We start from the raw sequence: 27,463 nt of genomic DNA on the forward strand, positions 1-27,463 counted from the left end.
TTTCTTATTGTCAAAATCCTAGGGCCTATAATAATTATGCTAAATCTACTCTGCGTGTATTCTGCAAATGGAATAACAAAGCCTGGATGACAGCACGTCTGTTTACAGCATGGCTTACTGAATGTTTAAAATCCATTGCTTAGAAAAAAATGATTCTTTCAAAAGATTACTGCTCATTGACAATTCACCTGTCACACAAGAGCTCTGATGGAGATGTACAAAGAGATTAATGTTGTTTCCATGCCCGCCAATGCAACATTCATTCTGCAATCCCTGGATCAAAGAGTAATTTTGACTTTCAAGTCTTATTATTTAAGAAATACATTTTGTAAGGCGATCGCTGCCATAAGTTGATTCCTCTGATGGAACTGGGCAAAATAAGTTGAAAACCTTCTAGAAAGGGTTCACCATTCTAGATGCCGTTAAGAACATTTGTGATTCTTGGGAGGAGATCAAAATAACATTACCAGGAGTTTGGAAGAAGTTGATTCCAACCCTCATGGATGACTTTGAGGGGTTTAAGACTTCAGTGGATGAAGTAACAGTGAATGTATTGGAAATAGCAGGAGAATTAGAAGTGGAGCCTGAAGATGTGACTGAGGTCCTACAATTTCATGTTCAAACTTGAACAGATGAGGAGTTCCTTCTTCTATGGATGAGCAAAGAAAGTAGTTTCTTGAGATGGGATCTACTCCTGTTGAAGATACTGCAAACATTGTTAAAATTACAACACAGGGTAAACCTGGTTGATAAAGCAGTGGCAAGGTTTGAGAGGACTGACTCCAGTTTTGAAAGAAGTTCTACTGTGGATATAATGCTATCAAACAGCATCACATGCAACAAAGAAGTCTTGTGAAAGGGAAAGTCAATTGATGTGGCCAACTTCATTGTTGTCTTGTCTTAAGAAATTGTCATGTGACTGGGTGAAGTGGTTCACACCTTTAATTCCAGCTACTTGGGAGGCTGAGGCAGGAAGATCACTTGAGGCCAGGATTTTGAGACCAGCCCTGGGCAACATAGTGAGACCCATCTCTAAAAAACATTTTAAAAGAAATTGCCACAGCCACCTCAACCTTCAGCAGCCACCACCTTGATCAGTCAGTAGCCATCAGCATCAAGCTAAGACCCTCTAGGCTCCTAGACCTTCAGTCTCCCCTTCTAATTCTGATGCTGATGTTTCAGCTGATTGTTAGCATGTTTTAGCAATAAAGTATTTTTTAATTAAGGTATGTATGATGGGATTTTTGTTTAGACATAATGCTATTGCATACTTAATAGACTACAGTATCGTGTAAACATATAGCTTTTATAAGCACTAGGAAAACAATTTGTGTGACTTGCTTTATTGCGATATTAGCTTCATTGTGGTGGTCTGTTACTGAACCCACAATGCCTCCAAGGTATGCCTGTATGTTGTGATGCTCTGAAAAAGAAAATGAACAAAAATGTATTTGTAATGTACTATCTTCCTCATAAACTGTTTTAATTTATTTATAAATACAGTGTTTCTTTGGACTAAGTAGCTTTTAAAAAATTAATAGCAATACAGCATTTCTCATCTTTTCTGGTTATATTAGCCAGCAACTATAAAGTAACTAAAGGATGAAATGGTTAGTTCTCCTCTTAAGGCTTTTTCTAGGAAGTTGGAAGAATTTTTTCTCTTAATTTTTTTTTTCTTTTGATGAGTCATTTATCTGTGAGCCAGCCTCTTAGGTTGTCGTTGTGTGTGTGAGTTTTTTGAATAGGTCCTCCGTTGATAGTGTCCAGGAAAGTGGCTGAGTAACATTCTGATAACTCAGAGCTTTTTGCTGATAATGAAATTTTAAGTTTCACAAATTGCTAGTTAATACCTCCTGTGTTACCACCAGTACTGAGAAATACAATATGTGAGCTTCCTCAAATCACCATTTTGAAGCCTTGTGAATGCAGTCACCATCTCTGTATATTAAAGCTAGTAATATAGGTTATGAGATAATAGACATTTAAAAGTACACATACCAATTTAGACTGTCTTAAAAACATAATTAGTAGAAATGCCCATTGCTTGCAACTTTGTTGTGACTCTAAAGTCAAAACAAATCTGCAAATTTGAGGTAAACAACAAAGCCAACACAATTCTTACATATATATATATTTTTTCGTTGTTGAAAACAATGTGGCCCTGACATAATTTTTCTTTTTCAATTAAAAAAAAATAGATTTAGTGGGTACAGGTGTAGTTTTGTTACATGGATATATTGGGTAGTGGTGAAGTCTGGGCTTTTAGTGTAACCATCTGCCAAATAGTATTCATTGTACCCAATAGGTAATTTCTCATCCCTCAACCCCTCCCCATCCAACAATTCTAATGAATGTTCATTTTACTGTGACAGACGTTTTGCCAAAATGAAATTGTCTTTCATAATGTGACATTTCTTTCACCTTCAGCATTTCTATTTAGCTGCCTGTCAAGCAGTCTTAGTTCTTCTACCTTTTCTTTTTCTAAACTACTGCAAAATCTGTCTGCTTGTAGCACCTTCTGTTAGCTTTTGAAGTGAATAAACTAACCCCAGCATTTGTAAGTTAATCCTTTTTGTATTAGCCTTCTAGAAGAATGTTTAAGATCCTTTTTCTTGTATTGCCTGAGTCTATAATGCCCAAGGAATAAAATCAAATAGGAACTATCTGAATAAATTAACTGTAGCCATCAAAGGTCCTATTTTCAAGTAGTTGTCTTTGGTTACAGAGATGTAAGGAAAGAACACTGTGTTCCAGGGAAATGGGCAAGGTTTTCGAAATATAGGTTATTAGAACAAGAACCGTAGACTGACCTTTTTCTTTTAATTACTCGACTTTTACTTTTTTATTTGTGAAATTTATCTGTGTATTACCTTGGGTAGTATATTCCACCCTCACTTCAAGTAAGAACAGAAAATAGACGGTTCTTTTTAAAATAAATTCTACAATAAACTTTTATAGCAAGACCATCATATTCAAATGAAAAAGTAAAAATAATCAAATGTGTTCTTTTAAATTAATGGGAGTTATTTTATTTTGTAATTACATAATGCTCTATTTTTTTTTTTTTTTTCCTAAATCACTTTCAGATTTGACTTTACACATAAAAGACAATCAGGTGGTGCAGGCCAGTATGGAAAAGTAATAGGTGTCCTGGAGCCTCTGGACCCAGAGGACTACACTAAATTGGAGTTTTCAGATGAAACATTCGGATCAAATATTCCAAAGCAGTTTGTGCCTGCTGTAGAAAAGGTAAATTTTTAAAAAAGTGTTTTTGCATTTTTACTTACTAAAAACAGTTTATCAGGTATTAAATCATACTTTATCTTCCATCATGTTGTCTATCACAGTTTGTTTTGGTTACAGTCCTGTTTCTCTGATTGTTAAGCTTTCCATCTGATTTAGAATCTCTAATTCATTAAGTAGAAGAGCTATAAATCCATGCTGTGGCAATGATGGGAAATTATTATGTTTCTGAATCATAGTTATTTTTTTTTAATAAATTGAAACTACTGTATTGATTGTAATCAGCAATTTGTAGTAGTTCCTAGGGATTTATAAGAGTTTTATGTGTACTATTGTAGCAGAATAATCATTCTTTAGATTCCCAGCACCTGGGTGCTACTGTCCCATTTCTACTACTGATTAATATGCTTTGTTAAATCAGTATTCCGAACAGTTTCTTCATTTGTAAACTGAGAGAAAATACTTAAACCTGCACCCCTCACAAAATTGAGGATCAGATAAGACTATGTGACATTTCCTTGGAGAAGTGCTTTGCACATATGAGGGGTTAGTGTTTTGTTCGCTTTCCAGTCATTTGCTTTATGACTGTTGTAGGCCGGGCACGATGGTTCACGCCTGTAATCCTAACATTTTGGGAGGCTGAGGCGGGCAGATCACTTGAGCCCAGGAGTTTGAGACCAGCCTGGGCAACATGCTGAAGCCCTGTCTCTACAGAGAAATAAAAACAGAAAAAAAATTAGCCCAGTGTAGTGGCACACACCTGTAGTCCCAGCTGCTCTGGAGGCTGAGATGGGAGGATTGCTTGAGCCCAGAAGATGGAGACTGTGGTGAGCTGTGCACCACTGCCCTCCAGCCTGGGCGACAGTAAGACCCTGTCTCCAAAATGGGGAAAAAAAAAAAAAACTGTTGTAAACCCTTAATTAATTCATATAGACTGTGGTTTTTGTTTTTAACCTTTTAACTTAGAAGATCTTATTAACAGGTTATAATTTTGGTTTCAGTGGTGGAGCCTTTTTTTGTCATTAATGTATTCTATTTCAAGACACTATTTTGTCATTCACACACTTTAAATTCTTATATCCACTAAGATTAATGTGGATGAAGGAGAACTTAGACATTTTACAGCATATATAACTTACAGTTTTGAAATGTCAAGAAATATTTTGTGCTATCTGTGCAGCCATGTTATTGTGTTGCCAAGAAAAACTAACTTAAGTGGTAGGAGCTCTACAAGTATTTGTTAAGTGACTGAATTAATAAAAATTGCAAGCTCATCAAATGGTACTCTTTAAATATGTGCAGTTTATTGTATATCAGTTATACTTCAACGAAGCTATTCTTTTAAAATAATTAGATTTGAAAAAATGATGAATTACTCTTTAATTCTAGTTCTTACTGACATTTTGTAACACCAGAGCTATAATGTAGTGATCTGCCAATGAGGCAAAGCAGTTAGAGGTATGCAGTAGGGGCTCAAGACACAGCTAGTGAATAAACACCAATTTTGGTGAGGGTTTTCTTTTAAGGAGTTTCTTAGTTTTGCCTTTCCATCGTTTCCTCATTGTAAAATTAAGATCATGCTGTCTCTGTGATGGGTTATGAGTAATTGAGTTGAGTTAATTCCTGAAGATGAGGTTATGAGAAAGTGATTGTTAGCACTCTAAGCATTGCTTTCAAACCAGCTTACGCCCTTAACTAATATGCTTTTCCAAGGAATTGTTCATCTAAATGCCACGATAATAAAACTTAAATAGTAAAGTTGTACTATTTACAATAGCAAAGATATGGAATCAACCTAAATGCCCATCAATGATAGACTGGATAAATAAAATGTGGTACATACACACCAATACTATGCAGCCATAAAAAAAGAACAATATCATGTCCTTTGCAGGGAGGGACATGGATGGAGCTAGAGGCCATTATCTTTAGCAAACTAACACAGGAATAAAAAACCAAATACCACATGTTCTCGCTTATAAATGAGAGCTAAATTGTGAGAACATATGGACGCATAGAGGGGAACAACACACACTGGGGCCTATTAGAGGGTGAAGGATGAGAAGGAGAGGATCAGGAAACAATAACTAATGGGTACCAGGCTTAGTACCTGAGAGATGAAATAATCTATACAACAAACCCCCATGACACAAGTTTACCTATGTAACAAAACTATACATGTACCCCTGAACTTAAAAGTTAAAAAAAAAATAGTAAAGTTGTTAAACATTTTTAAAAAATTCTTTTTGAGGGGTGAAATACAGCACACATAAAAACGTACACTTCTGAACACAAATATTTTGGGGTTCTTGATAATGTATCTGCAAGTAAAATCCACTCACTCCAGAAGTTGCGTTCATTCATTAACAGGGGTTTTTAGATGCCTGCGAGAAGGGCCCTCTTTCTGGTCACAAGCTCTCTGGGCTCCGGTTTGTCCTGCAAGATGGAGCGCACCACATGGTTGATTCTAATGAAATCTCTTTCATCCGAGCAGGAGAAGGTGCTCTTAAACAAGGTATGCTGGGTCTGGGCACCTTAGTGTGTCTATTTTCCTGATAGATGATCATAGCCTGAGAAGGCAACACTGTTTTCAGTCTTCTTCACCCAGAGCACTAGGCACTACAGGGAATATTGTAGGTAGTGGGCAAATCTTTATGGACTTGAGATCAAGTTAGATTATTATGTTCTCTTTCTTGCAAAATTAAAAGACTACTGTATTCTCCTACATTCTCTGGGGTTTTCTTTCATGTATTTGAATTCATAGATAATTTATAAGTTCTGTTTTTAATAGGGAAGACTGAAATGTTCAGAATTCTAAGAAATTTTTAAAAGGTATCTTAACTACAGTCTTGTTATTTCTAGTGACTTATTGAAATGTCAAGAAATCCATAAATTTGTAAGTAATCTCTTCATTGTGACATTGTATGCTTTTAGGCATTTTGAGGATGGCAAAGTATTTTGAAAGAATTTGGTAAACCTTATTCACAATGCAGATTTCTTGCAAAACTGCTAAAATTGTCAACATTTCTCACAGAGCAATATTTGTATTTAAATGCTGATGAACTAGAACCTTATGCAGTTGCAAACATACCTGATTCTTTGCTTTTAAGAGAAAAAAAGCTAGTGACAATGTAGCAGTTTCACATCAGGATTATTCAAGAAAGGAACTTCAAAGCCATTTCCTGAAGCCAGAAAATTCCATTCTCTTTGTCATCTTTTCCATGTCCTTTATGTGAAAATACATTAGTAATGTCCACCGGTGTCTTTACACAGTAGAATTATGATTCACAAAACATTTCAGAAATATCTTTATCAAAGCGGATTAAAGTGGACAGTAGAAATTTTAATCATAATATTTCCTAAACATTCGGTAGATCAGGATTTATTGATTCTGTATGAATTTGAACTTTGTGGTGTTTTTGGTCACACTTCGCATCTGTGATCAGGTGTGGGGCAGTGGTTAGGGAGGGTTGCTCATTCCTTATTTTACTTATGTTTCAGTTTCTCAGTTATGATAGGGAGATTTCCTTTATATCAGCTCTCTATTAAAAATGCAGTTGAAATTTATGATGTAGAAATCTTTTCACAGTCTGAAGATTGTATAAATAGGAAACAGGTAAATAAAATGACAAAGAAAATGAGACTTTATTAGGCATCACTCACATTAAAATACTTGTCTTTTTACGTGTTTACCACTTTAGTATGTCTTAAACTGACAAATTAGTTATAATCACTTTATATACTTTTAGAAGTACAGTTAAAACAAATTAGAAAGTACTGATTGTTCTGTGCTGGTTCTTTACTGGAAATTGGTAGCTTTCCTGGAAATAGGGGTTACATAAAGCCAGATAATTGATATGGTTATCAATTAACAAGGAGCTTCATCCCTTTTAACTGCTCCTACATTTAAATGTAAGTAAATACAGATCTATGTGGCCATATATATACATAGATAAAGTGGCCATATACATTTTCCCACAGGATATATATAATATGTTATATATTATATATGCATATATATATTTATAGATGTATTTGTATAAAATACATACATAAAGTATATATGCATATATATTATATATGTGTATTATATAATATGTAAGATATATAAAGTATAAAATATGTGTAAACCATATAAAGTATATATATAAATGTATAATATGTATAATATACTGTGGGAAAAAGATATATATATAAAATATATAAATATGTTCTGTGGAAAAAATGTATATGGCCACTTTGTATATAAACAAATAAAATATGTATATATATAATATATCTTTTAGGACTTGGATGCAATGCACCATCCAAAAATGGCAGGATAAGTTAGGTTTGGAGCTTTGTCTCATGGTCTAGGGTTAGAGGAAGGCATGTGTAATGGTAAGATTCATTTGGAGCTAATATATTAATATATGTTTTCTGTGGAAAAAATGTATATGAATATTAACTAAACAGTTGAATATGTACCATTTAGTTTTTTATTATTTAGGTATAGTATATATATTATTAAGTATGATTAATTGCCTATTAGATATACAGGGGAAAAACACTAGATTATAATTGAATTGAGGTGGTTTTTTTTTTTTTTTTTTTTTTTTGAGACAGAGTCTGACTCTGTTACCCAGGCTGGAGCTGGAGTGCGGTGGTGCAATCTTGGCTCACTGCAACCTCCACCTCACGGTTTCAAGCAATTCTTATGCCTCAGCCTCCCAAGTAGCTGAGATTATAGGCATGCACCACTATGCCCAGCTAATTTTTGTATTTTTAGTAGAGACAAGGTTTCACCATGTTGGCCAGGGTAGTCTTGAACTCTTGACCTCAAGTAATCCACCCACCTTGGCCTTCCAAAGTGCTGGGATTACTTTTCTATTTTTGAGACAGGGTCTTGCTCTGTCACCCAGGCTGGAGTGCAGTGTTACGATCTTGACTTACTGCAACCTCGAATTCCTGGGCTCAAGTGATTCTCCATCTCAGCCTCCTGAGTAGCTGGGAGTACAGGGGCGTGCTACCATGCCTGGCTAATTTATTATTATTATTATTATTTGTAGAGATGGAGTATTGCTTTGTTGCCCAGGCTGGTCTCAAACTCCTGGGCTCAAGTGATCCTCCTGTCTCAGCTTCCCAAAGTGTTGGGATTATAGGTGTGAGGCACCATGGCTGGTTGAGTAGTTTTATTTTTTACAAAATATACTATGCAAACAAGCAGGATGCTAGCATGAGAAATAAGTTATGTTGCTGTTTCTTCATCTGATTTTTATTTCTCCATGACTGAAAGACAGAAATCTTCAAAACATCACACTGTATCCCCCAAATATATACAATTATTATTATTTTATTATTATTATTATTATTTGAGATGGAGTCTCACTCTGTTGCTCAGGTTGGAGTGCAGTTGCATGAGCTCAGCTCACTGCAACCTCCACCTCCTGGGTTCAAGCAGTTCTCCTGCTTCAGCCTCCCAAGTAGCTGAGATTACAGGTGCGTGCCACCACACCCAGCTAATTTTTGTATTTTTAGTAGAGACAGGGTCTTACCATGTTGGCCAAGCTGGTCTTGAACTCCTGACTTCAAATGATCCACCTGCCTCTGCCTCCCAAAGTGCTGGGATTACAGGCGTGAGCCACCACTGCGCCTGGCCTATATAATTGTTATTTGTCAATTAAAAATTAAAACTTTTTAAAAAACATTAGATTTGAAGTAAAAATAAAAATTAGCTTTTTCTATCCTGATAAAAAAAAGACAAAAATATAAAAGTCAGGTGAAAGGAAGTTCTTGCCACACTCAGCAAGAAAATCAACTTTTTTTTTTTTACATACACCTCTGTTGAATGCCACATTAGAGTTTTACAGTGAAAATGTGGTAAATGAGCTTAGTATAAGAATAGCTTATAACTGTATGGTATTATAGTTATTATAATAGTATACTATTATTATATGTTATATCTTGTCAAAATTGGAAGAACAATAGTTCAAATTCTCCTGTATTCTTGATTTAAAAAATGAACACTAGAATTCATTTGAGCCAAATTTTAAATGTTGTTCATGATACTGATCAGTGAAGTAACCTAAAACTGAAAGGTGAAATTGACTACAGATCTGCTGGAGGAAAAATTTCTTTTAGGACTTGGATGCAATGTGGCTATTGAAAAATGGCAGGCGAGTTGGCTTGGGAATCTTATCTCATAGTATAGGATTAGAGGAAGGTATGTGTAAGAGTAAGATTCATTTGGAACTAAATCAGGGAGTAGATTTAGTGAGTTACAAGGAAGAGAGCAGTGTAAGGGGATGTGAAACAGAACCAGAAAGGCTGTCCTCAATAATTGAGTGATGGACACCATATACTTGCCTCTTTCCTTGCCTTTACCCTTTCACAATCTAGATGTTTTACATTACTGTCCTATTGAGAACATTAGATAATGTGTAACTAAATCTAGCTATATCTGCTCACATCTCTCCTTCTGGGTGCTTTTTTTCATATTAATTACATTTCTTTAGAGCCAAGGAAGCTCTCCTGTTGTAAAGAAGTTATGCGAGGAATAGAACTGTTTCTACACTCTAAAATTGTTAGTTTGATTTAGATGTCCATGTAGGTTTCTGCAGGGCTTAGCCAGTGAAGCATAGGAGTCTGCAGTATCTCTTTGAGTTCAGTTATTTCTCTTTCAGAACAAAATTCACTCATTAGAACTAATTGGTCGAGGGTAGGTGTGAGCTAGGATATGAGTTAAATTTAAAAATATTTCTAATTACATTCCTGTTGTCATAATTATTGCACTTAAGCTATACTGTCTCTAGATGAAGCACTGAGTAAATATATAAACAAAATTGTTAGTTTTGGTTTGTTATAAACAAATTGATGCTTCTGGAAAACCTGTGATTATATTTAAACAAAATATTACCCTTGTCATCATTTCTGTGTTTTGCTGAAAGCCTTTATTTGGAGATAATTTAACAAACCTGAGGTGGAAGTATTTGTCACTATCACAACTTCCAAATTAAGTGTAAATGTTTGACGTTTTGTTATATTCTCTCCATATTGTTACATTTAAACATTAGCACTTTAACAGAAAGAAGTGTTTTGGTTGTGTATTAAATGGGATAAAAATAAATACAAACACACTGAGTTTTAGTGTTTAAATGGCCCAATCTAGTCCAGAATCCTTATTTTGTAGATGAAAAAATTTGAGACCTGGACAAATTGTGTTTTTCCAGAAGGCATATAACTTCTTTGAGGTAGAGCAAAAACTAGAAACTTGATCTTCTCATTCTCAATCAGGTGTTGAAATTGTTCAGACTAGAAAAGGAAAGACAGATCGTAGGCGTGGCTTGATTCTGGCTTCTGACTATAGGAAGGGTACCCTCCACGTCCCCTCCTGCCCTGTGACAAAAGTTGTTTTCTTATAATTAAAAATAACTGTCTGCCAGGGACCACAAGAAAGAATGGGTTTATCCAGCCTGGCCAACATGTCGAAAGCCTGTGTCTACTAAAAATACAAAAATTAGCGGTAGCAGATACTTGTAATCCCAGCTATTCGGAGGCTGAGGCAGGAGAATTGCTTGAACCTGGGAGATGGAGGTTGCAGTGAGCCAAGATTGCCCCATTGTAATCTAGCTTGGGTGACAAAAAAAAAAAAAAAAGAAAGAAAGAATGGGTTTACCTTAGTCAAATTTGTAACAGTTATTATCTTTACCCCTGACGATTTTCAGAGAGAATAAATAACTCAGCTGGATAATTTAGATGGTAAAGGACTTGATCAGATGTTGTTTTAAGACCCTTTTGTATTATTCTCTGCTATTTAATGAGTTTTAAGGATAAAAATATGATAATGGAAATACCAATATTAAAATTAAATGTTGGAATTTCCATTTAGAAGAGTGACTGTTATTACTACAGGAAAAATGAGTCTAGGTCAAATATTTTAACCTTGCTATTTGTGTTTGTACCTTTGGGAAAGCATCATTTTTCTCCCTTTTTTATATCTGGACAGAAGAGTTGTAGTTTGTATGAAGACTAATGAACTTTTTTTTTTTTTTTTTAACCCAGCCTTGGCAAATGCAACATTATGTATTCTTGAACCTATTATGGCTGTGGAAGTTGTAGCTCCAAATGAATTTCAGGGACAAGTAATTGCAGGAATTAACCGACGCCATGGGGTAATCACTGGGCAAGATGGAGTTGAGGACTATTTTACACTGTATGCAGATGTAAGTACTCTTGGTCATTGACAGTCCTGCTTTTATTAACCATAGAAGGAAATCCAGATTAGCTTTTGTTTTTGCAAATGGACACATTTCCTTGCTGAATTTGTGGCTTTATACATGTGGCATTTTCTGTAATTTGCTATTAGAGCAACTCTTAAGTGCAGAAGTTAAAAATAAGGTTTATTTTATCTTGACCTTTTGTGCGTGTGTCATTTTCGTAGATGTATATTATCTCTCTTTCTTGGATAAGCACAGATGGACAAATTAAAAAGAAAAGGAAAAATAAAATAAGATGTATATTATCTCTCTCATTTTAGCTTTATTTGCATAGTTACTTTATTGTTATCTTTAATTTATCCCTTTTAATTACCTTGCCTCTACCTTTCTTGACTTAAATCTCAAGGGAGAAGGTGTTTATTACATTTCATAAGGCCTCCTGGAAAACACTACTCTCAGCATATCATTAAGGTGTCCAAAGGAAAGTCGTATTCACATTTTCTCAGAAGAAACACTTCTGAGTGCTTGAGCTGGGGCTACAGAGCGGAGTGGGGATGAGGAGGGAAGGCTGTCAATGGTATTCACTCCATGAAATGGAAAGATTTGGTTTCTGGTTGCGACTGTCAAATGAAATAATTTTCAAATAGGATTTCGACTTGGAATAAAACAAAAATGTTTCTCTTTGGCTTTTAATTATTTTAAACTAAGAGTAGTGAGCAGAACTCTTAATCTAAAGGAATTAAATGGCTAAAATGCATCTGTATTTTTCTCAAATATTTTCCAGTAAGCAATGCTAAAATATCTACCGTGTTTGTTTTCAGGTCCCTCTAAATGATATGTTTGGTTATTCCACTGAACTTAGGTCATGCACAGAGGTAGGCAAGTTTAAACTTACCCTTCAAAAGACCACCCTACAGAATGATGATATTATAAAATCTTGACCTTGCATGACTTTTACTTGATAGTTTAAAAAAACAAACAAACAAGCAAACGAAACCCTCTCTTTTTTTTAAATCCCTAGGGAAAGGGAGAATACACAATGGAGTACGGCAGGTATCAGCCATGTTTACCATCCACACAAGAAGACGTCATTAATAAGTATTTGGAAGCTACAGGTGAACTTCCTGTTAAAAAAGGAAAAGCCAAGAACTAACTTTGCTTACTGTGAGTTGACTGACTTTAATTGAATCTGCGTGGTTTCAATACTTTGATGGATTCCAGTGGAATAAATTCAGGCTGCTGAAACAAGAAATTCTGAGCCCAGGAAGCGGGCTCTTCTTTCTTCAAAAGAAGCCCTTCTTGTTCATATTCAGGAGCTTCTGTTATATTCAAAGGTAATTCTATGTCTATCTCAATTCTATTGATTGGTTTTATAGTTTATTGAAAATCCTCAAATAAAATATAATTATTACTGAAATATGTTTAATATTTAAGGGGAGAAGAGACTAATTTTGGTTATACTTTTAAGCTTAGAATGTATGTTCATTTCCAAATTTTGTGTCATAAGAGTTTTCAACATAGAGAAAAGCTGAAAAAATGCAAAGAACAACCACATACTTTCCATCTACCTTCCTTTGTTAACAGGTTATCATATAATAATTTGTTTTTGTCATATTTGCTTTCACTGTCTATTATCTGTTTAAGTCTCATAACTGTATTTTTAGTTTGCTGAAGACTTGAAAGTGAATCGCATACATCATGACACTTCTTGGAGTGTCATTAACGGGCAGGCTTTTCTGTTGAAGAGTGGATTCCTTATGATCTTCGTGGAGAGTGTTTTTCAAATTCTTCATTGGGATATTAAAATATTAGCCAAATTTCTCTCTGTTTTATATATGTCTGATTATTTCAGTTTGTGGTTTCTGCAAATTTGTAACTGCCTCTGTTTTAGAAGTATAAGTATTACTTCCTTGTGGTCTATTGTGAAGTAGAAAGTAGACCCTTGCATATACTATTCTTGTTTGTGTTCGTCTTAATGTTTTTGTACAGCTAAATCAAATGTAATTTATAGAGTTAGTTTCATCAACCTAATGAATGCTAGTTAAATTTGAATTCCTTGGAATTTATCGTATATTTTATGCACTGAAATTGTGAAGGGACAAATGTTAATCTTTTGTTTCCAGAAAAAGTTGGGCTTTCCCAAGCAGTTCTATTACCCGGTTCAGAATTGCTTCATCCAAAAATCATCTGATGGTATAGATGGATCCTAGTCCTTTCCATTACCTGATGGTGGAAATAAAATAATTGATTTTAAATTCCTTTGCTTTTCTTGACTTATAGATCTGGCTTTATACTTTAAGGTTTCTAGGGAAAAAAGATCTTGTATTGAGCACATGTTTTCAAGGCATTTGCTAAATACTTTTTTTTTTAATTTTTATTTTTCTGTGGCAGGGTCTCACTCTATCCCCCAGGCTGGAATGCAGAGGGACTGTCTCTGCTCACTACAACCTCTGCTTCCTGGGTTCAAGAAATTATCCCATCTCAGCTGCCCAAGTAGCTGGGACTACAGGTGTGCGCCACCACTCCCTGCTAATTTTTGCATTTTTTGAAGAGATGGGGTTTTGCCATATTGCCCTGGCTGGTCTCAAACTCCTGGGCTCAAGCTCTCTGCCTGCCCTAGCCTCCCAAAGTGCTGGGATGATGGGCATGAACCACCATGCCTGGCTGCTAAATACTTTAAATACATTGTATAATTTCATTGTCACAACCCTGAGAGTAAGTACTATTATTATGTCCATTTTGTAATAGAGGAAGCACAGATAAGGTAAATAACTTTAATGAGACCACAAAACCTAAATTTTTAAATTGATACTTTCATTACAATTATTCACCAAGTGCATTTCCCCCATGAACGTCTGTTGCTACAGTAGCATCAGGTCTGAAAAAATGTGGTTGCTTTGGCATTTCATCAGCATTTTGTGCCATTCACAATAACTTTAAATATTGTTCCTAATGAGGAAATACATTCTGTGTACCTTCATGGAATTTAGCATGATTCCTATGGCTATTGAGAATAGTCACAACTACTGGAACTAAACTGGATAAATAAGTAAAAAATTTACTTATTTTTAATTTGTAAAACATCCTGGTTATAATGTTACAGTGTTAGAAAAGGTCCTAGATATTTAATCCAACACCAGTATTTCATAGGTAATGATTCAGGCCTAGCTGGTGGGAGTAATTAGAATAGGTTCACAAATGGACAGATCAGGACTAGAACCCACATCTCTTTCTAAGTCATTAGTTATAGTTGGCAAAGATCACATACCAACCAAAGTCTGTAGCATGGAAAAAAATTAATGAGAATATTCATAGGTGAGGGTTGTTTATACTAGTATCAAGAAGGATAATTGTTGGCTAATTCAAATATTACATACTTGTATTGGACAACAGTAGCAGCACTAGGTAGTATTGTACTGATTCCCAACCCTCACTGTACTTTAAAAATCACTGGGGGAGCCTTAAAAAGAAATACCTAGGCCTACACCCAGATATTTAGATTATTTGGCTGGATCAAGATAAAAACTTTTTTGGGTGATTCTAATATGCAGACACAGTTAAAGACCGCTGAAATATTGCCTGCACTGCGCTTAAGCCCAAGACATGAAATGAAAAATCTGTGAAATTCATAAGTGTCATATTGTAGTCTTTTGTGTGATATTAGAGTTTGGTTTTTTTAACAACTGTTTTTTTTTTTAAGAAATGGGGTCTTCTAAGACAAAAACCATCTGACTCAGCAATACCATTACTATATACCCAAAGGAACGTAAATCATTCTATTATAAAGACACCATGCATGCACACATTCATTGCAGAACTGTTCATAATGGCAAAGATATGGAATCAACCTAAATGCCTATCACTGATAGACTGGATAAAGAAAATGTGGTACATACACATTGTGGAATACTATGCAGCCATAAAAAAGAATGAGATCAAGTCCTCTTTGCAGGGACATAGATGGAGCTGGAAGCCATTATCCTCATCAAACTAACATAGGAAAAGAAAACCAAATACTGCATGTTCTCACTTATAAGTGGGAGCTAAATAATGAGAACACATGTACACACAGAGGGGAACAACACACACTGGGGCCTATTGGAGGGTGGAGGGTGGGTGGAGGGAGAGGATCAGGAAAAATAACTAATGGGTACTAGGCTTAATACCTCGATGATGAAATAATCTGTACAACAAACCCCCACAACACAAGTTTAGCTATGTAACAAGCTTGCACATCAACCCCTGAACTTAAAGAGATGGGGTCTTGCTATGTTGCCCAGGCTGCTCACAAATTCATGAGCTCAAGCAATCTCTGGCCTCAGCCTCTGGAGTAGCTGGGACAAGAGGCACACACTACCATGCCTGGCTTGATAACTTTACCTTAAAAAAAAAAGTGTTCTTGTTTTTTGTTATTTCTTTCCTCTGCTCACTCTTAGATTGTGTAGTTGTAAAATCACTAAAATTTAATCAACTCCAAAGTTTAGGATTTTTCATATTTTAATGTTTTTGAAATCTGGGTGAGTCTCAAAATTGATAGCCAACCCAGCAGGAGTAAATCGTGACATGTTGGAATGTATCCTTTTGCACGTGATAGCTATTTGCATTGCTAAAACTGTAAATTGTTGAACTGAAGCTCTAACTGCCACTGAAAGTGTCTTCAAGTAACATTGTAGTGCATCATTGAAATAAGTTAATTGTATTCAAGGAAAATTTATTGTGAGCATTCATTCATTTATCCATTCCAGTAAGTCTTAGGCAGCATGTTAGGTGACTATAGTACTTTGAAAACTAAGAAAGATCACAGAACAGGTCAGAATTTTCTAATTTGAGAGAAATTGATGTAATAAACTAAGATGTCATGAATGACTAACATTCAAGTGCAAATATATAAGCTTCCAACTGACTTTCAAAAGAACTTGTTTAACTTCTAAAAATTCGTAATTCAGGTAGGAAGAAAATGAAAGTATGAATAAAATAAAATGGAATGTAGACAAAATCCCTGGTATTATTTTATATGTCTTGAGAAAGTTCTAAAGGGATTAGGAAAATGAATGTCATGCTATATGTAATTGTAATTAGCTAAGAGTGATTCAGAATAATTTAGACGCTTAATGAAAAGAGGACATAGGGAATAGTTTTTTATTTTATGCCAAGTGATTTTTCTGTTGTTTATTAGCTAGTGAAACCAATGTTGGTAAAATTAAGTTAACAATTTTAGAGTTTGTGCTAGAAAAGATGTTCTGAGGCTGGGCGTGGTGGCTCACTCCTGTAATTCCAGCACTTTGGGAGGCCGAGGTGGGTGGATCGCCTGAGGTCAGGAGTTCGAGACCACCCTGGCCAACACGGTGAAACCCTGTCTCTACTATAAATACAAAAATTGTCCAGGCGGGGTGGCTCACGCCTGTAGCCCCAGCTGCTCAGGAGGCTGAGGCAGGAGGGTCACTTGAACCTGGAAGGCGGAGGCTGTAGTGAGCTGAGATGGCACCACTGCACTCCAGCACTCCAGCCCTCCAGCCTAGGCAACAGAGTGAGACTCTGTCTCAAAAAAAAAAAAAAAAAAAAAGAAAAGAAAAGATGTTCTGATGGTAATACTGATAAATTTTTAGTTGGTTTAACTTTTTGGGTTTTGTAAATTAATAAATTAGGTAATTGTGTTTGTATATTATTTGTATGTATAGAATTCCCCTTCATAATCTATTGTACTGTAATAAATCTGCTAAAGGGTTACCTTAGAATCATTACCTGGTTGGATTATGGATGCGTTTGTGAGCCTAATCTCAGTAATGAAAAATGCCTTTAGTGGCTCATGCCTGTAATTCCAACACTTTGGGAGGCCGAGGTGGGAGGATCCCTTGAGCCTAGGAGTTTGAGACCAGCCTGGGCAACATAACCAGCTGGTGTGGGACATCCTGGGATAGATAACCATTTCCTTCCAAAGTCAAGATAGCTACCCAATGAAGATCAAACAAACAAAAAAAAAGGAAAAAAGAAAAATGCATTTATGGGGATGAGGACTTTGAGAAAGCTCCGACTCTAGAAAGCTGAAACACCAAGTAAATGCCCTTTTCTAGTCCTTAATGTGACACTAAAAGATTGATTAAATATCATAGGACATTGAATATACTGTTGTAATGCTCTTAGGACTTTTTTTGAAGATCATATGGGGAACTTCAGTTAAGGAAATGTATCACTTGATTTTGGCATAATTTAATCATTGTGGATTATTTCTGATAATTTAGAAGAAGTATCTCTTCATTATCACATAGGTGAGAGAGCTGATGTGTCTTTTAAATGATTGTTTGCAATGCTTCCAAATACTTACAACTCTTTATTTTATATATATATATGTATTTTTTTAAATTAAGACTGGATTTCACTATGCTGCCCAGGCTGATCTTGAACTCCTGGGTTTACGTGATCCTCCTGCCTTTGGCCTCCCAAAATGCAGGAATGAGCCACCACACCCAGCCACAAATCTTTAAATCATTAAACTTTTTTAAAGAGATGGAGTCTCACTATGTTGTCCAGGCTAGTCATGAACTCCTGGGCTCAAGTGATTCTCCTACCTCAGCCTCCCAAAGTGCTGAGATTACAGGCGTGAGCCATCACGCCCAGCCGTTTTTTTTTTTTAATTAAAAAAAATTTTTTTAAATTCTAAATCAACTGGATTTTGGGAAGATAAATGCAAAGCATAGGGTTTTAAGTAGAAAAATATACTAGATCAGCCTATTTTATTTTGTATGAGTTCATGCCTTCTTTAGTGTAAACTTTTCTGATTGTCTAACAGTGCACACTTAGAAGTAATGTTTTGGTATATTTTAAGGCTGATATTTCCTAATCAGTTACTGGCTACAGAACCTGGCTCAAGGTTTTTACACACCGACATAAACATTCCATTAAGTGATACTAATTTTGAGAGGCAAATGATGACAACATTTCCTAGATCAATGCCTCCTGCCTTAAGGAGATACTCCACTGAATTTGATTATGGTACATACTGTGTTTGCTTTTATAAATTACTTAGGCCAACACTCGGTCCAAGTTTTCCTTGTAAATGAAAATTGTAAATATTTAATATACTTTCAGTTACATCAGTGTTTCTTTTGATGCATGTTTGCAGACAGCTTTATCTGATGAGACAGATGTTCTATTATTTGTAAAATTTAAGTTAAGCAATATTACTGTTTCATTTAATTCCAGTTTAGCACAAATTTTTCCTTTGTATACAAATCTTCACGAGAACATTCAACACATTTCATTGTTTAGAAATGTAAACATTTATTTAAAAGTCGGTAGCAAGTTAAAAAGGAATACTTGCCTGAAATCATAAAACATAATCAAGTTCTTTTTAAAACAGTTAATTTTTTTCCCATAATTTACTTTCATCGAAAGTATATTATCTTTAACATGCTAGATAGAAGCAATTTAGCAACATAAAATATATTAGGTATAGTATGTTCAAAAGAATGAGAAATGTAAATTCAGAGATGAGACCATCATTTTTTGCAGTTTAAAAAAAAATGCTGATTCCAGTGCAACATACACTGATTATCCAGGTTTTATATTTTAGGGCTGAAACCCTGAGGAACCTGCTGGTGACTGTTTAGTACTGAGCAGAGTTCAGTGTGCATGCGCTTCCAGAGTTAAAAAGCTAAAGCAGACTGAGAAACAAAAAACCAACATCTTTGCATTTCTGAGTTTTACTTGTAATCATAGGTGTTCCCAAATTATTAGAATGTCTATACCTTAGCTATTTTACTAGAAAAATGATTTATGCTAGTATAGTCACTTGTTTAGAAGTCGGAAAAAGATCATTTTTTCTTTTTAGAAATTACTAAGCTCTGTTGGTACTACAGCTGATCCTTCTTCAGTTCTGGAGGCTTCTTCTGGTGTCTGTAGCTCTTGACAGTGGTACTTCACTTTAAGTGGTTTGCCAGGGTACCAGACCACGTGAATGCGACAGGGAATTATTTCCTAGGAAATAGAGTTATAAAATATTATAATCTGCAAAAACTTACGGTAAAAACAATTCTACATACAATGTTATGTTTTACCTGTGTTGATAATTCATGAAGTAGAACAGTATAATCAAAATCAATTGTATCATCATTAGTTTTCTAGAGGGAGAAAAAAGAGTTAGTGTAATAAATATGGTGGTATTTAGTGTAGTAACTATACAATACATTCTTGTTTTGAATGGGTGTCTTGTGTCTCCTACTGCCTTTTCGATTTCAGCCTCACGGTTTTTGGTGGTATTTTGCTTCAAGATATGGAAGTCATGGATCCTCATTTTTGTCTTGTCACTGAGTTATATGAAAGTCTGGTTGAATGTCTGTCACTTTTTCTGATGGAGACTGATGTCTGTGGGAATAGGGAGATTCTTTTAACAACCTTAAGGATCTAGATACTGTATATATACCTCAAGCTGATATATTAGCCCTGATATGACAGGCAATAAGACAAGGGGAGGGGCAACCAGTAATTCTAGAAGGCCTACCATGGGCCGGGTTCTGTGCTAGGCACCTTCTACATGTTCTCGTCTAATTCTCCTTTACAATCTATGTATTATGAGCCTGGTTTTACAGGAGAGGTAATTTGAGATTACAGCTAGGAAGTGACAAATGGGAATTCCAACCCAGATCTACTGATTCTAACACCCACATTCTTCATATATACCACATGAAGCTATACACGCTGTTTCTAAAACCAGCGCATTGGATATTTTTCAGTAGGCAGGCAGTTGTCTTCATCTCTTTTATTCACATCGTTTCTGTACATTTTACTAGTGACTAAACCAACTCCGTATTTTCTTTCTGACATTTCCTTTTTTTTTTTTTTTTTTTGCAAGAGTGCTTATCTGTTCGCTAGTAAAAATGGAAGAAAGAACATTTTTTAAAAATACCTTAATTTGGATTATAATTTGAGTCTTTTCCTACTATAACTGAGTACTCCATTTTTCTAAGAGAAAGAGAATGAGTTACTTAAAAAACAATTTTTTTTTTCTCTTTCCGCCATTTTCCCTGTTCTCTACTTCCTGCTTAGCTCTTTAGAAATGGAGTCATAACCTTTACCTTCCCTTTTACCAGACACTCCCTGCATGGCAAGCTTATGTATGTGCTCACTTCAGTGCTCGAGAGCTAGAACTCTCTCCCACCAGGAGAAGGCCTTAAGAGACAACAGTCAATTTACAACCTCATTTAGGCCTATGAGGGAACTCTGTCCAAGTGTCTTGAAACAATGGCCATTTTACAATCTAGCTCTGCCCACAATGGTGCCAGCTTGACCACCTGGTAGATAAGGCACCCAAGAAGTCACATAGACCCTGCACCTGCTTGCTCCCTCTTCTGCATGCCATTTATGCCAAGTCCCCCTGTAAAAGCCCTTGTTTTTTGTCCCACAAGGGAAAGAGTACCTTAAAGGCAGGAGCCTATACTTCTTCCCCTAAGCTAGCTTTGGAATAAAGTCACTTTCTTCATACCAGACCTCACTCTTGTGAATTGGATTCTGCAAGCGGCAAGTGACTAAACTTGCGTTTTGGTTACATTACCAGGTTTCTATTAAGAATACTAAAGAATACAAAAAAGCAACCCCCTCCCCCCCACCAAAAAAGTTTAGACTCCCCTTTGCCTACATTGATGGAGATTTTTACAAGCCGTGAAATGGCCAGTAGGTGAGGAAGTCTGGAGGGAAGATACAGGCTGGAATCCTAACACTTGTTTTAAGCTCTGCCTCTTCTTTGCCTCGCTGGAGACTGCCATGATTTCCTTCAGAAATGCCTGAAGGAAAGGAGGCATTTCCTTCCCCAGAGGGCCGGGATAAATCAGAAATCAACTGCATTTTCTATGATTCTTCTTGGCAATAGTAGGTAGGTTTCCCTCCTCTCTCACAGTGTACCCACGAATGTTCAAAGCAAACATCTGAGGCACAAGCTGGAAAGTCAGAGAATTCATGAGAGAAAATTCAGTGTCTCTTTCTTAAGGGAACAGTTACTGGTGGTTCCAGTGATCAGTTTGGCATTGTTGCTTTGAGGGTGTGTTTAGCCTTGTTAGACCTTCATTTGGTGGCTGTCTTGACCTTGGAAGGACATGATTATCTATCCCAAGTTGTCCCACACCAGCTGGATATTTGTCTCAGACTTTTGTGCTGTCTGCACTATTTTTCAAGTCTTGACTGTTTACCATGTATTTTTATAATTTAAAAATTGGTTTTAGGCTGGACATGGTGGCTCACACCTGTAATCCCAGCATTTTGGGAGGCCAAAGTGGGAGGATCACTGGAGCCCAGGAGTTCGAGACCAGCATGGGCAATATTATTATTTTTTAATAGAGACCACCTCGTCTTTATTAAAAAATAATAATAATAAATAAGTATATATATATATAAAAAAAATTGGTTTTACTTATACACTTAAAATGTTTTTTTGAGAACAATGCCTTATTCTGCTTTTGAAAATGGCATTTCTGAAGGAAATCATGGCAGTCTCCATTGAGGCAAAAAAGAGGCAGAGCTTAAAACAAATGTTAGGATTCCAGCCCCATTTGACAGACTATTTTGGTAAAAGCACAAAGAGTGTTACCCATTTTTAAATACAAAAATGTGAGTCGTGATAATGCTGGTAAAACCCTCTATCATTTGATTGAGAACTTCCTCAATAAAGTTATCGAAACATCCCCTTACATTTTTGTTTTTATAGATTCCTCCTCCTTTAGGAGGAACCACCTTTAAACCAAACCAAAAATTACAGCTTATTAAAAAAACTGCAGAAGAGGACATTGCACATCCCAGCCTGGCAAAGGATGCCAAGATCGGACTGCCCTCCCCATGTTAAGCTATGCCAAGAAGTCGTTATTTTTAATATTATTCAGAAATTATCTTTTTGGCTTCAATTCAGATCATCACAAGTGCCAAATCTTGTAGCCCAAATGGATGATGATTTGTTGTTACATTTCCTGGTAACTCAGCACTTAATCTTGTTGCAGACAGACTGGAAGTGTTTTGTTTGTTCCCTTTTACTTGGTCATAACCCAGCCCACCCCATGCCCCTCCACCCTGCTTCCCCTAAAAGGGAGCAAAGGATCTCTAACAGAACCAGGGTGGTTTTAGTAGAGAAGAATTAGGCTTAAGTTAGTAATAGAAGTTATCAAAAGTAGATTTCAGCATAATAGATAAGGTAGATAGGATGGTTTCTATATGTAGCTTTGGCTAATGGAGACTTCTACTTAATGTGAAGATGAGCTGACTGATAGTGATGTGCTGCAGGTTAGATAGTTTGGGGTGCTTACAAATCTGGTACTGATTGATAAGAGTTACAACAATACTCAGCTTGACTTTTCTTAATTCATATTGAAGGCTAAAGGTAGGGGCTTATCCATTTTTTTCCCTAGCCAGCATATATCCTGTGTTCTTGGCACTGTCCTCATAGTATTGGGAATGACATCTATTCTTCAGTTCTAAGGAAAGAGCTGTGCCAGTAAGATGGGTCTTACTTTATATTTGCATTTCAGTCTTTTTTTTTTTTTGCACACTCTTCCCTCAGGCCTTGTTCATTTGGGGCTGTGAGTTTATAAGCTTGTACTTCTTTACACAATTGCATTAAAAGGTGAAATTAGCCCTGAGTATCAAGATAGTAATTCCCGGAAAGTTTTTGGAAAAATTATAATCTTCATACTTTTTTTGAGCTACCTTGGGCCAAGAGCACCTCCAGTCACTTCCTGCCTCTGTGCCGTACTGGCTTTCTCAGCCCTAGTGTCCTGTTGCTAGTCTCTCAGAACAGTATTTAGACCTTCTGCTCATAGTGTCTTTTTAAAAATCATTGCTTGTTGCTTCTTTTGATGAAGGGTCACAGGAGACCTTAGTGGCCACTGAATAGCAGAATTTGAAAATCTTTGTGGATATGTGCATACTTTTCTTTAAGAGAACTCTAAGCTGAAATGTGTATCAGCCTTGAAACCAAATATCCTAATTGCTCCAGGGATTTAAATTTGTGTTAGTTTAACTTCAATCCGTTTGTGAGTCCTCATTTAATAGGCCCTAAGAGATGAAATGATTTGCCTTGGATGACTCAGCTGCGTATTCAACTATTATTTATCTAACACCCAGACATCACAGGGGGGAAAAAAAATCTAAAACTCTTAGTCAATGACCATTCTCCTTCCGCATTTGTTTTTGTTTGTTTTGTTTTGTTTTGTTTTTTTGAGACAGAGTCTTGCTCTGTTGCACAGGCTGGAGTGCACTGGCACGATCTCAGCTCGCTGCAACCTCCGCCTCCCGGGTTCAAGCGATTCTCCTACCTCATCCTCCTGAGTAGCTGGGACTACAGGCGCGTGCCACCATGCCTGGCTAATTTTTTTGTATTTTTAGTAGAGACAGGGTTTCACTGTGTTAGCCAGGATGGTCTCCATCTCCTGACCTCATGATCCGCCTGCCTCAGCCTCCCAAAGTGCTGGGATTACAGGCATGAGCCACTGCACCCAGCCTGCATTTCTGCTTTTTAACTGTCTAGTTACTTGTATGTCCTCGCTTTCCTACATGCAGTTTGGTTGAGGGATGTTAGTGGACAGATGATGGACATGAAAGACTGGTTAGAATGGGAGAGAAATACACCTGCTATTTTTTGTAGCCTAGTATGTCCTAGTGGTAAAAATGTGTCATATGCAACTGCAAAAGAAAGGGGAACATGTTAAATGTCCTAGTTTTTTCTGTTATCTCAAAGTGTTGCTCTATTCCTATTAAGTTTTCCTCTCACATTTACTACAATTAGTTCTATATTATCTTGAACAACCTCTTCCCCCTAACTTTAAAATCAGGTACAGTAAAAGCCTCTTGTTGAGGATGTGGTTATCTTGGTAGATGAGAGTGTGTCAGAAACAGATAGAAACTTACCTAGCAAAAGAACTAGTACTGTATCTTGACTTGTTATATGGCAACAATCAATTAGATGGTAATTTCTATTTAAAAAGCATTCTATATGGGGAAAGACATGTTCATTTTGATAAGTAAAGACAAAATCTAGGTTTCTAGTTGATGTGTGTTGTATATGCAGTCTTTGGAAAGCAAACCAAACTATGTATTATTGACATTAAAAATGATGACTTAATGCTGGGTAAATCCTGTACTCAGAAGATACTCACTGATGATACATCCATGGGTGAACCTATGAACAAAACGAATTTTTAAAATTGGTGCTTATGATTAGTTCAGCTTGCCTCTCTAATACTCCCAACACCTTTGCTCTCATCCTGCTCTCAGCTGATTACTTTGCCTCCTTTTTCACTGAGAAGACAGAAGCAGTTAGAATAGAGCTTCCACAAGCTCCTACTTTGATATCTGCCCTCCTAGCACTGGGCCACTGTTTCCTGCTTTCCCTCTAGGTAAACTCTCCGTGTTTCTAATATCATCTGGATTAATCACATCCTCTCTTGCCTACTCAAAGATAGTAACTCTAACAACTTTTCCCTCTCTTTCATGCAATTCCTACTTTGCCTCTCTCTGCCGGACTTTTCCTCATCAACATATAAACATGCTGTTGTGTCTCCCAACCAAAAAAATGCAAAAACCCTTTCAGCCCTATGCTCACCCATCATCCAGCTGTAGTCCTATTCCTTCCTTTTACTCTCCTTTTTTATAGCTAAATTTCTTGAAAGGATGGAATGTCCACTTCCTCTCCTCCCGTCCTTTCCTGAACCTACCCCAATCAGGCTTTTGTCCCCACTGTGCCAGTGAGAGGGCTCTTGATAAGCTCTCCATTCATTGACTTCCAGTTGCTCAATGAAATGGGCAGTTCTCAGTCCTCATCTTACTTGACTTTCCAGCAGCATTTAGTACTACCAGCCAGTCCTCATCCTTGAAATACTTTCTTTTCCCATATCTGTAACTGCTTAAGTCAGAAGAGTTCCATGATCCAATCCTTACATAACTTACCTTCTTTGTCTACATTCATTATCTGTGATCTCATCCAGTCTTGTGGCTTTAAATACTAGATGGTGACAACTACAGCCGAGACCTCTCCCCTGAACTTCAGACTCTTCTGTCCAGAAGATTATACAAATTCTCTGTTTGGTTCTAGAATTTAGAATGCCCCAAATCAAGATAATTCTCCCTCAGTTCTGTTCCTCCTATAAGCTTCCCCAATCGGTAAATGAAAACTGTGTACTTCTAGTTAATCATGCCAAAATCCTAAAAATCATCCTTAACTCCTCTCATCTCTGATATCCATATCCAACCCATGAGCAAATACTGTCAATCTGCCAGAATCCGAACATCTCTCCAGCCCCATTGCCACCACCCTGGTCCAAGCCACCACCAGGCCTTGCCTAGAATATTGCAATACTTTTTTTTTTTTTTTTTTTGGAGACAGAGATGGCATCTTACTCTGTTGCCCGGGATGGAGTACAGTAGCTCAATCATAGCTTATTACAACCTCCAACTCCTGGATCAAGCAGTCCTCCCAACTCTGCGTCCCGAGTAGCTGGGACTATAGGCATGTGCCACTACATCTGGCTAATTTTTAATTTTTTTTGTAGAGATAGGGCCTTGCTATTCTACCCAGGCTGGTCTCAAACTCCTGACCTCAAATGATCCTTCCACCTTGGCTACTTAATTTTTTTCATAGCATTTACCATCATATGATACATATTTATTTATTAGCTCACTGTCTCTTTTTGTCTTCTCTCACTAGAATTAATCTCAATGAGGGCAGCAACATTGTATCTTTGTTCACGACTGTATCCCCAGCCCCTGAAACAATACTTGGCCCATTGCAGGAACTCACATATTTATTGAAATAAATGTGATTAAAACTCTTGATATGAAATTAGAAGTTCACATGAATTCAGTCTAAGGAGACCATATTGATTGTAACTCTTGTGGCACAAGTTAATTTTCAGGTTTTTCTTACCCACTGCCTCACACTAGTGAGCTGTGCCAAGTAGTAGTGTGACACCTGTGTTGTTATTTCCCACATCACATAAGAGCTTCCAAGGAAAGCCAAATCCCAGATGGGTCTCAGAGAGGGATCAATATGTCCATGATTATCTGAGAGAGACAAAAAAAGCACATTTGTATTCATGCATTTTTGAGACAATCTCAGAAGTTGCAGAAATGAAATAGGGTTTAAACTTAGTCATACCAGTCATCTCTCTCACAGCAAGACCTTGAGCCAGATATGTGATTTGTTTGTATCTGTTTCTATGTTAGTATGTAGATTTATATTCTTCAACTTGCCAAACTGAGTAAATCTATTATAAATCAGTGGCCATTTGCTGTACTGTATACATGCAAAGTAAGAGCTATGAAGCCTACGTTGTATCAAGCCTATGTCCACAAAGTATCTTGGACCCATCTTGTCTTCTCCGAACCCGCTGCCACCACCCTTCAGGCTTGAGTTGCTTCTCCCTGAGACCACAGCCACAGTCTGCTACCAAATCTCTCAGATTTCAGTCTTCTCCTTCCAGCTGTCTCACACCTAGCAGCTAAAGTGACTTTTCCATACTCATTACTGAATACTCAAAGATGACATTCAATTTAACTGTCTTGTTAGTTAAGAAGCTTTTTTTTTTTTAAGAGACAGGGTCTTGCTTTGTTGCCCAGGCTAGAATGCAGTGCCACAATTATGCTTCACAGTAGCCTTGAATTCCTGGGCTCAAGCGATCCTCCTGCCGTGGCCTCCCAAAGTGCTGAGATTACAGGTGAAGGCCACTGTGCTGGCCAAGAAGCATTTTTAATTAGGTTGAAAAGTCTATCACTGATATTCTCCACCTTACCTTCTGGTTTAGGTCTACAGTCAATGTGATGGTGGTCTTTGCTTCCCAGTCTGCCAGAATATCTTTGTGCTTCTCTAATCATTGGCTTTAAAGCTAATCAATGTGTTGGCAGCATCTCTGTCACTCTTGTTTAACACGTGAAGAAATCAGGTAGATTTTTTTCTGTGGCATTGTTTTCGGACCTAAAATCTTTTAAATTTGGCAAACATCTTTCTTAAAACTTACACAATATTAGACACTGTGAGAGGTTAGGGATACAATGAC

At 36.6% G+C, this 27,463-nt stretch overlaps 2 protein-coding genes across 3 annotated transcripts in view; one reads left to right on the forward strand and one right to left on the reverse strand.

Moving 5' to 3' along the window:
* The window catches only part of GFM1 (G elongation factor mitochondrial 1), a gene marked incomplete at its 5' end in the record, with an annotated part of 46,568 nt that extends 33,309 nt beyond the window's left edge, over positions 1-13,259 (forward strand). Inside the window, 5 exon segments of the mRNA NM_001133289.1 lie at positions 3,087-3,249; positions 5,614-5,758; positions 11,284-11,444; positions 12,260-12,313; positions 12,460-13,259. Coding sequence (NP_001126761.1) covers positions 3,087-3,249; positions 5,614-5,758; positions 11,284-11,444; positions 12,260-12,313; positions 12,460-12,591 — 655 coding nt within the window. The 3' untranslated portion in view covers positions 12,592-13,259.
* A 5,863-nt stretch (positions 13,260-19,122) lies between these two features.
* RARRES1 (retinoic acid receptor responder 1) overlaps positions 19,123-27,463 on the reverse strand; it is a 34,857-nt gene continuing 26,516 nt past the window's right edge. For both annotated transcript variants that reach the window (XM_002814235.6, XM_054552920.2), the window contains exons 4-6: positions 26,335-26,471; positions 19,493-19,555; positions 19,123-19,412 (exon numbers count right to left, since the gene is read on the reverse strand). In XM_002814235.6, coding sequence (XP_002814281.3) covers positions 19,263-19,412; positions 19,493-19,555; positions 26,335-26,471 — 350 coding nt within the window. In that variant the 3' untranslated portion in view covers positions 19,123-19,262. The remainder of the gene's footprint in view (positions 19,413-19,492; positions 19,556-26,334; positions 26,472-27,463) is intronic.

This window comes from Pongo abelii, chromosome 2, assembly GCF_028885655.2.
Source record: "Pongo abelii isolate AG06213 chromosome 2, NHGRI_mPonAbe1-v2.0_pri, whole genome shotgun sequence".
Taxonomy (NCBI): Eukaryota; Metazoa; Chordata; class Mammalia; order Primates; family Hominidae; genus Pongo; species Pongo abelii.